Source organism: Dendrobates tinctorius, unplaced genomic scaffold (assembly GCF_039654945.1).
Source record: "Dendrobates tinctorius isolate UK_male_01 unplaced genomic scaffold, ASM3965494v1 ptg000256l, whole genome shotgun sequence".
NCBI lineage: Eukaryota > Metazoa > Chordata > Amphibia > Anura > Dendrobatidae > Dendrobates > Dendrobates tinctorius.
This window is the reverse complement of record NW_027361923.1, coordinates 5,849,801-5,859,767: the sequence shown is the minus strand read 5'-3', so window position 1 is coordinate 5,859,767 and position 9,967 is coordinate 5,849,801. Positions and strand designations below refer to the sequence as shown.

General features: G+C 46.1%; 1 protein-coding gene across 4 annotated transcripts in view; it reads right to left on the bottom strand.

The window, feature by feature from the left end:
• Positions 1-3,858: 3,858 nt before the first annotated feature.
• Positions 3,859-9,967, bottom strand: part of SLC36A4 (solute carrier family 36 member 4) — a 231,134-nt gene continuing 225,025 nt past the window's right edge. For 2 of the 4 annotated variants that reach the window (XR_012226505.1, XR_012226504.1), the window contains one exon: positions 7,523-7,659. Coding sequence is in view for 1 of the 4 variants with exons in the window: in XM_073558390.1 (XP_073414491.1) it covers positions 7,355-7,659 (305 nt within the window). In the remaining 3 variants the exon portion in view is untranslated. Of the gene's footprint in view, positions 7,660-9,967 lie in introns of all 4 variants that reach the window. The other 2 variants (XM_073558390.1, XR_012226506.1) reach the window with 2 other exon arrangements.

Genomic DNA, 9,967 nt, shown 5'->3' with positions numbered 1-9,967 from the left:
GTTGCCGGCACATTCTGAGTGCGCTCGAGGAGACTCTACCAGGAAAATGTCACGTTGAATATCAAATAGTTTATTATTCTGATGTTACACGGTAAAAGATTCACTGGGCGATTTCAATAAAAAGTAGAGAAAAAAAATCTCAAAAAGGCTGTTGACATGGCCGACCTGAGAAGCATGGGAGCATTTGTTAAAATACCTACCATATAAGTATAATCTTTTATGTGCAGAGATCTCCCTCCCGTAGAGTTTCAGCTCTTATGTGCAGGGCCCTCTCTCCTGTAGAGTTTCAGCTCTTATGTGCAGGGTCCTCTCTCCTGTAGAGTTTCAGCTCTTATGGGCAGGGTCCTCTCTCCTGTAGAGTGTCAGCTCTTATGTGCAGGGTCGTCTCTCCTGTACAGTGTCAGCTCTTATGTGCAGGATCCTCTCTTATGTGGAGTGTCAGCTCTTATGTGCAGGGACCTCTCTCCTGTAGAGCATCAGCTCTTATGGGCAGGGTCCTCTCTCCTGTAGAGTGTCAGCTCTTATGTGCAGGGTCGTCTCTCCTGTACAGTGTCAGCTCTTATGTGCAGGATCCTCTCTTATGTGGAGTGTCAGCTCTTATGTGCAGGGACCTCTCTCCTGTAGAGCATCAGCTCTTATGGGCAGGGTCCTCTCTCCTGTAGAGTGTCAGCTCTTATGTGCAGGGACCTCTCTCCTGTAGAGCATCAGCTCTTATGGGCAGGGTCCTCTCTCCTGTAGAGTGTCAGCTCTTATGTGCAGGGACCTCTCTCCTGTAGAGCATCAGCTCTTATGGGCAGGGTCCTCTCTCCTTTATAGTGTCAACTCTTATGTGCAGGGTCCTTTCTCCTGTAGAGTGTCAGCTCTTATGTGCAGGGTCCTCTCTACTGTAGAGTGTCAGCTCTTATGGGCAGGGTCCTCTCTCCTGTAGAGTGTCAGCTCTTACGGGCAGGGTCCTCTCTCCTGTAGAGTGTCAGCTCTTACATGCAGTGTCCTCTCTCCTATAGAGTGTCAGCTCTTATGGGCAGGGTCCTCTCTACTGTAGAGTGTCAGCTCTTATGGGCAGGGTCCTCTCTCCTGTAGAGTGTCAGCTCTTATGTGCAGGGTCCTCTCTCCTGTAGAGTGTCAGCTCTTATGTGCAGAATCCTCTCTCCTGTAGAGTGTCAGCTCTTATGTGCAGAATCCTCTCTCCTGTAGAGTGTCAGCTCTTATGGGCAGGGTCCTCTCTCCTGTAGTGTCAGGTCTTATGTGTAGGGTCCTCTCTCCTGTAGAGCATCAGCTCTTATGTGCAGGGTCCTCTCTTATGTGGAGTGTCAGCTCTTATGTGCAGGGTCCTCTCTCCTGTAGAGCATCAGCTCTTATGTGCAGAATCCTCTCTCCTGTAGAGTGTCAGCTCTTATGTGCAGAATCCTCTCTTATGTGGAGTGTCAGCTCTTATGTGCAGGGTCCTCTCTCCTGTAGAGTGTCAGCTCTTATGTGCAGGGTCCTCTCTCCTGTAGAGTGTCAGCTCTTATGTGCAGAATCCTCTCTCCTGTAGAGTGTCAGCTCTTATGTGCAGAATCCTCTCTCCTGTAGAGTGTCAGCTCTTATGGGCAGGGTCCTCTCTCCTGTACAGTGTCAGGTCTTATGTGTAGGGTCCTCTCTCCTGTAGAACATCAGCTCTTATGTGCAGGATCCTCTCTTATGTAGAGTGTCAGCTCTTATGTGCAGGGACCTCTCTCCTGTAGAGCATCAGCTCTTATGGGCAGGGTCCTCTCTCCTGTAGAGTGTCAGCTCTTATGTGCAGGGACCTCTCTCCTGTAGAGTGTCAGCTCTTATGGGCAGGGTCCTCTCTCCTTTATAGTGTCAACTCTTATGGGCAGGGTCTTTTCTCCTGTAGAGTGTCAGCTCTTATGTGCAGGGTCCTCTCTACTGTAGAGTGTCAGCTCTTATGGGCAGGGTCCTCTCTCCTGTAGAGTGTCAGCTCTTACGGGCAGGGTCCTCTCTCCTGTAGAGTGTCAGCTCTTACGTGCAGTGTCCTCTCTCCTATAGAGTGTCAGCTCTTATGTGCAGGGTCCTCTCTCCTGTAGAGTGTCAGCTCTTATGTGCAGGGTCCTCTCTCCTGTAGAGTGTCAGCTCTTATGTGCAGGGACCTCTCTCCTGTAGAGCATCAGCTCTTATGGGCAGGGTCTTTTCTCCTGTAGAGTGTCAGCTCTTATGTGCAGGGTCCTCTCTCCTGTAAAGCATCAGCTCTTATGGGCAGGGTTCTCTACTGTAGAGTGTTAGCTCTTATGTGCAGGGTCCTCTCTCCTGTAGAGTGTCAGCTCTTATGTGCAGGGTCCTCTTTCCTGTAGAGTGTCAGCTCTTATGTGCAGGGTCCTCTCTCCTGTAGAGTGTCAGCTCTTATGTGCAGGGTCCTCTTTCCTGTAGAGTGTCAGCTCTTATGTGCAGGGTCCTCTCTCCTGTAAAGCATCAGCTCTTATGGGCAGGGTTCTCTACTGTAGAGTGTTAGCTCTTATGTGCAGGGTCCTCTCTCCTGTAGAGTGTCAGCTCTTATGTGCAGGGTCCTCTTTCCTGTAGAGTGTCAGCTCTTATGTGCAGGGTCCTCTCTCCTGTAGAGTGTCAGCTCTTATGTGCAGGGTCCTCTCTCCTGTAGAGTGTCAGCTCTTATGTGCAGGGTCCTCTCTCCTGTAGAGTGTCAGCTCTTATGTGCAGGGTCCTCTCTCCTGTAAAGCATCAGCTCTTATGGGCAGGGTTCTCTACTGTAGAGTGTTAGCTCTTATGTGCAGGGTCCTCTCTCCTGTAGAGTGTCAGCTCTTATGTGCAGGGTCCTCTTTCCTGTAGAGTGTCAGCTCTTATGTGCAGGGTCCTCTCTCCTGTAGAGTGTCAGCTCTTATGTGCAGGGTCCTCTCTCCTGTAGAGTGTCAGCTCTTATGTGCAGGGACCTCTCTCCTGTAGAGCATCAGCTCTTATGGGCAGGGTCTTTTCTCCTGTAGAGTGTCAGCTCTTATGTGCAGGGTCCTCTCTCCTGTAAAGCATCAGCTCTTATGGGCAGGGTTCTCTACTGTAGAGTGTTAGCTCTTATGTGCAGGGTCCTCTCTCCTGTAGAGTGTCAGCTCTTATGTGCAGGGTCCTCTTTCCTGTAGAGTGTCAGCTCTTATGTGCAGGGTCCTCTCTCCTGTAGAGTGTCAGCTCTTATGTGCAGGGTCCTCTCTCCTGTAGAGTGTCAGCTCTTATGTGCAGGGACCTCTCTCCTGTAGAGCATCAGCTCTTATGGGCAGGGTCTTTTCTCCTGTAGAGTGTCAGCTCTTATGTGCAGGGTCCTCTCTCCTGTAAAGCATCAGCTCTTATGGGCAGGGTCCTCTACTGTAGAGTGTTAGCTCTTATGTGCAGGGTCCTCTCTCCTGTAGAGTGTCAGCTCTTATGTGCAGGGTCCTCTTTCCTGTAGAGTGTCAGCTCTTATGTGCAGGGTCCTCTCTCCTGTAGAGCGTCAGCTTGACTTTGATAATTACTAAAGTATGTGCTAGTAGCTTTATTTTTTCAGTTCACACACTTATTATGTTTGTATTCCCACGGTGCATTACCTATCCCTCTGTTATCCCTCCTGGCAATGTATTTATAAAGACGCTGTCAGTACTGACTGGTCAGTTCCATAGAGTGAAGGGAAATGTCCTTCTGACCATGGGGACGGTAACACCCGGTTGTGAATTTATTCATACGAGGAAAAGCACAATGCAGTTTTTGATTAAATTTCGCCAGAAGTGTTATTTCATGTCCTCTTTCACAACTTGTAGACTGCAGTGGGACCTGGACGTGAAGATCTTAGGAAAATGAGGAAAAACAGAAGAAAATATCTGAAACAAGAACAGACTGAGACTGGAAGAAGAAGGGAAAATAGCGTCATTTTAATTCTTAATACAAGTGAAAAACACTAAGATATAAACTCCGACATAAAGACAAAATGTTCCGAAAAACAGCAAAACATTTCATGTAATGTAAAAGCTTAAAAGAAATAACTTCCTACTAGATCGTTTTACCCACCACTCTACAGTGGCATGCAAAAGTTTGGGTCCCCCCTGGTCAAAATGACTTATTGTGAACAGTTAAGCAAGCTGAAGATTAAAAAGGTGAAAATTTCTTTCATTTCAAGTCGTTTTCACGTGAAGTAAGTCCGTCGCTGCTGGCGAGGTTTGGCGTTTCCAAATGTTTTTTTTTTTTTTGACTGATTCATTAACTGCAACCTTTTTTTTTTTCCTAAAAAGTCACAAAAGTTTTAAGAAAATGTAAACCGATCCGGTCATGGAGAGATTTTATGTACATCTGAAATTTGTGTGCAAAATTTGCAACATTGTAGCCATTTTTTTTTGTACACAAAAACGTTGCAAAAAAAAAAAAAAGGTTAAAAGACAAAAAGAAAAAAAAATTATTTTTTTTTATTTTGTGCAAAAATTTTTGAAGAATTTGGAGCCAAAATATTTCAAGGAATAACGTTAGAAACGCAAAACAATTGGACTTAAAAAAATAAATAAATAAATAAATAATAAAAGCAGATTTTGAATCAAGTCCATAAACTACAGGAAAATTTCTGAAAGATTTAAAAAAAAAAAAAAAAATTCTTTAAACGGAAGAGGCAGTGTTATCTGTTCAGTCCTGTCGTACTACATGGATGTCCGTCCATTTAAGAGACGGAGGGGGTCGGGTCTTACCGAGCAGATCTTCATTCTGAATAATAGAGGGTGTCCTGAATAAGGGAACTTCTAGTATGTCATCTACGGGGTGGGGGGGGTCTCACTAATTATATTTATCCCTTATCCCCAGGATGGATGATGATTGGTGGTCCCAGCAATTCTGAGAAAGTGGGGTCCTAAAGTACCAAAGCGTGCAAGTAGACCACCGCTCTAATCACTTCCTTATAAGTGACCGAATATCCTGTGGAGGTGAAAAAGTAATTTGTCTGAAAACCCCTGTAAATGGTTACAAGGATATAGACACCTTTGGGGGCATTTTTACTTAATTGCGGGTAATTTGTATTAAAAATAATGTTTGCAATTGGGGTTCATTAAAAATTTTACAGAATGAGCTAACTAAGGATCCACCAGTGAGCTCCGTTTGACAGAGTTTGGAACTCTTCCGTCTTTTGCGGAGTTTCTCTCAGCTGATTTATGATCACATGAAAGGTCAGCTCTTTTCTTTGATCTGGTTTGTGGTCATAAGTCCGAGGAGAGGAGCTTAGAAAAAAAAGAGGGATATAAGAGTGACAAACACTCACTGACGGGTTTCTCATCTGACTCATTCTGCAGCCAGCAATGCGCAGAAAAAAAAAAAAAGCGCCTCCGTGAAAAATGAAGCAAATGGATTGAAAGCTTCCTTTTATTTTGAGCAGGCAGCTCTGACGCGGACTGATGCATCTCCCTGGTAACAGACTACAAAGCCCTGTGTAGTCAGAGAGTGATGTATTTCCTGCTTCTGCATCTAAGCCAAATGTACGAATTAGGGGACAGACGATCAGTTTTGGATCCGTCGCGCCGGTAGGTCGTTATTACGACACATAAGTCAGCGTGGGAGCTGTATACAAATAAAAAAGGCGAGGAGTTAGCAACCGTTGAAAATTTACAAAGTGTCTCTCGTTCTCATTTTCGATGCACTGGGTTATGTTAGGAAGGTGAATATAGGGTTTAAAGAGAAATGTAGCAGAGCTGAAATGGTCATTAATCAACTTTGCTTTCACTGTCGGGAAAAATATGAAGAAATTCTATGTATCAAACCTTGAAAGTGAAGTATTTCAGGTTTTCGGTACTGCGGTGCTTTTGGCGGGGATACAAGAGTTTAGTGGAGCCGACTGATCGCTGTACACTGCGAGAATAATCCGCCATTATTTAGGAAGCACAGAATGTCCCCGGCAAATAAAGGGGAAAGCAGCAAAATTCTATTCTAAGTCCTCTAATGATTAGCTGCCATATTTCAGCCGCCTCCTGGCGCTATACATGGAACATCTGCAGCGCGACGCCATTGTATAGTGCCGACAGCTGCATTGTGCCTTAGCTGCCAAACTACAAGTCCCAGCTCTACTTGCCAATTAAAGGGAACTTGTCACCAGGTTTTCCCAATATATAAACTACGGCCGCCAAATTTAACGCCTCTTTTACGGCAGTCCAGCAAGTCCTAACCTTCTCTGCATGTCCCAAAAATGACCTTTTATAATCCCCTCGTACTGCGAAATCTGATAGGCGCCACGGATCTCGCTTCGGCGCCTCCTCTCTGGTCGAAAGTTCCATCCCCCTGCCCTGCTTAATGTGGATGACTCGTGCTATATCACACAGCTCCGCCAGTATCCCTCCTGCACAGGCGTACATCGCTCTGCCTGAACTGCTGTATTGCTCATGTGCCAGGAGAGGACAGAATGCGCAGTCTGCGCATTAGCACTACAGCACTTCAGGCAGAGCGAGGTACATCTGTGCAGGAGGGATTCCGGTGGCGCTGTGTGAGGTAGGACGCGTCATCCACATGAAGCAAGCGGGAGGATGGTGATTAAGAAGAAAGGGGGGGCACTGATCAAAGACCAGATACGTCCATCAGACCGGACAGCGCTGTATAGGGGAATTAGAAAGGATATTTTTTGGATACGCAGACGAGGTTAGGGACTTTTACTCCAGTCTAACAACCTGTGTGTAAGAAGCATTAAAGTTGATGGCCGTAGTTTTATATTGGGAAAACCTGGCGACAAGTTCCCTTTAAAGGGTCGCAATGCCATATGGTAGAATATACTCCTGTCTACATGGACTTTAAAAGTCACTATCTACTTTTTAACACCATTCAGAGCGGATTCATTTCTTTACATATATTTGTAACAGTCAGGGCTCAGTTTTACTATTACAGAGCTCCAAACCCCCTGCAGAGACATAGCGCTGACTAATAAAACTCTGGATACATTCAGCCACCACTAGAGGGAGCTGATGTATACATGGCACTGAAGTAATAAAAACATATGCAGTGAGCCCCACCTAGTGGTGGCAGGAGATATCCAGAATTTTATTACTCCGTTTTATGTCTTTCTAGGGATTATCAGAAAATCTAGGCTGCAGAGATTCAGCATTAGACCTGGGGAGGTTGAGTAAAGAAAAGTTGTTTGTTCGTAAAACCAACAGCAACCAAGGGACAGGGGTTTTCTGATACCGAAAACCCCCATTAAATATCGGAAAAAAAACTACCTACAAGCCAAAAACCACCTAATTTAAAAAAAAAAAAAAGCATAAAATCTATAAGAAACCCCATCTCAAAGTATTGCTTTTAATAAATAGAGTCTACAGTACAGTGTCGCTCCCACCTTCTTCCCGATTTTAAGGCACAGTGATATGAATGTTCTTCCAGGCAGTTGCCCTCAAGGACTTCCCAAGGCAGTGCTGTTGGTCTCCTTCAGTGCGCTCTCCGTGACATTGGATGACAATAATAATTGAGTGGGATAAATGATTTCTTCAACCGTTACGTACGTTCCGATGACGAATCCTACAAACCCAATGGCCGCGATGGAAAGGTCCTTCACTACGGTCAGAGGGTGGAGGTCTTCTTTGCAGAAGGTGATAATTTCCACCAGTGGGGGTAGGATCAGGGCTAACGAACTGCTGCACACGGCACCCACAAAGGAGATCACCAGGTCAAGTCGAGGAATGGAGACGGCCATGGCACCTGGAGAGATACAAGAGCGGGTTCGATTGGTGCTTGTTACCTAATATGAGAAATATAATATATCCGGTTTGGAACAGATGGAGGAGAACCAATATGACTCTGGTGTTACACAATTCTACCTGGTCACATTACTATGGAGGATGCAATGAAGGCCAACCTGGTTGTGCTACCCAATAATCCAAAAAGAACCCCTAGATATAACAGACGATGGTAAAATGGGGGGTTATCTCAGGACAGATAGTGATGGCTACTTCTAGTATAAGGCCTCTTTCACACATCAGTTTTTTGCCTTCAGGCGCGATCCATCTTTTTTTTGTAAAACCGGATCCGGCAAAATGCAATGCCGGATCCGGTTTTTCCCCATTGACTTGCATTAGCGCCGGATCGTGCCGGATGGCATTGCGTTTCATCCGTTTTTTGCCGGATCCGGCAACTTGTCTCATTCCGGCGTCTGGAAAAAACGGCTACTGTAACGTTTTTTGTCTCCGGCGAAAAAAGCCGGAAGTGCCGGATCCGGCGCTTCCAGCTTTTTGCTACAATGAAAGTCTATGGGCGCCGGAATGCGCCGGATCCAGAAAAAGACGGATCCAGCCACCGGATCCGGTTTTTTTAAGTCTGCGCATGCTCAGATCCAATTGGCCAGCCACCAGGAACAGAGACGGATCCAGCAAAAAACCGGATCCGTTTCTACAGTTCTCCAAAATTTATGCCGGATCCGTTTTTTCTAAAAAAAGCCGGATCCTGCCTGACGGCAAAAAACTGATGTGTGAAAGTAGCCTAAGCCATCAGTCTCTAATTGATGGGGGTCTGACCACCGTCATGCTTGGGTGGTCTTGGAAAGGGTTAGGTAGGCGTAGTGGTCTCGTCGACTCCACTCGGTCTTCTCCGAAGGACGGCATAGAAGGATGTGTGAAGCCAACATGGTGCAATGCTTTCTACGCTGCCACCATGCTACTATTTGAGGGGGTCATATGAGACATTGGGGGGCATCTCCATATGTCTGTTCTTAAACACCTCCTTTAATCTTACAACTTGGCTGAATTAAGCCATTTGCCCTTCAAAAAAAAAAATGACATAGCTGTCGATTACAGATGTAGCACGGCTAGACTTGAAAATGACCCGTTTCTTTTTTTATGGCCTCCCCCTTCCCCCCCTACACCAACAAGACTGACAGCAGAATCTACTAGGGTCTTACTAGAACTGACATCATCAATGTGACCAATGATGTCATATATGTTCACTGTCAGTTACAAACGGGAGTCCTACGCGCTGTTAAGTGCCTCCCCTGTCAATTATACACGGGGGGTCCCGACACTGTCAATAATAGTCAGGGGTCCTGCTAAATGTCAGATGCTGCTATCAATAATAGTTGGGCACCCTGCATGCTGTCTCCACAGTCAGTAATATTCAGGGGTCCTGCAAGCGGTCAATAATAGTCGGTGGGGGTACTGTGTACTGTCAGGTGCCTCCACAGTCAGTAATAGACGGGGGTCCTGAAAACAGCCACTATTAGTCATAGAGGAGTCCTGTGTGATGTCAGGTTCCACCCACAGTCAGTAATAGTCAGGACCCTGAGCGCTGTCACTATTAGTTGGAGTCCTGCGTGCTGTCAGGTGGCTCCACAGTCAGGAATAATCGGGATCCTGAGCGCAGTCACTATTTGTCGGGGTCCTAGGTGATGTCAGGTGGCGCCATTGGCTCCACAGTCCGTTATAGACGGGGGTCCTGAGCGCAGTCACTCTTAGTTTGGGTCCTGCGTGTTGTCGGGTGGCTCCACAGTCAGTAATCGTAGGGTGTCCTGATGCTGTTACTATTGGTTGGGGGTACAGATGCTGTTACTATTAGTTGGGGTCCTGAAGCTGTTACTATTAGTTGGGGGTCCAGATGCTGTCACTACAGTATTAGTTGGGGGTCCTGACGCTGTTACTATTAGTTGGGGGTCCTGATGCTGTTACTATTAGTTGGGGGTCCAGATGCTGTTACTACAGTATTAGTTGGAGGTCCTGATGCTGTTACTATTAGTTGGGGGTCCTGAGGCTGTTACTATTAGTTGGGGGTCCTGATGCTGTTACTATTAGTTGGGGGTCCTGATGCTGTTACTATTAGTTGGGGGTCCTGATGCTGTTACTATTAGTTGTGGGTCCTGATGCTATTACTATTAGTTGTGGGTCCTGATGCTGTTACTATTAGTTGGGGGTCTTGATGCTGTTACTATTAGTTGGGGGTCCTGATGCTGTTACTATTAGTTGGGGATCCTGATGCTGTTACTATTAGTTGGGGGTCCTGATGCTGTTACTATTAGTTGGGG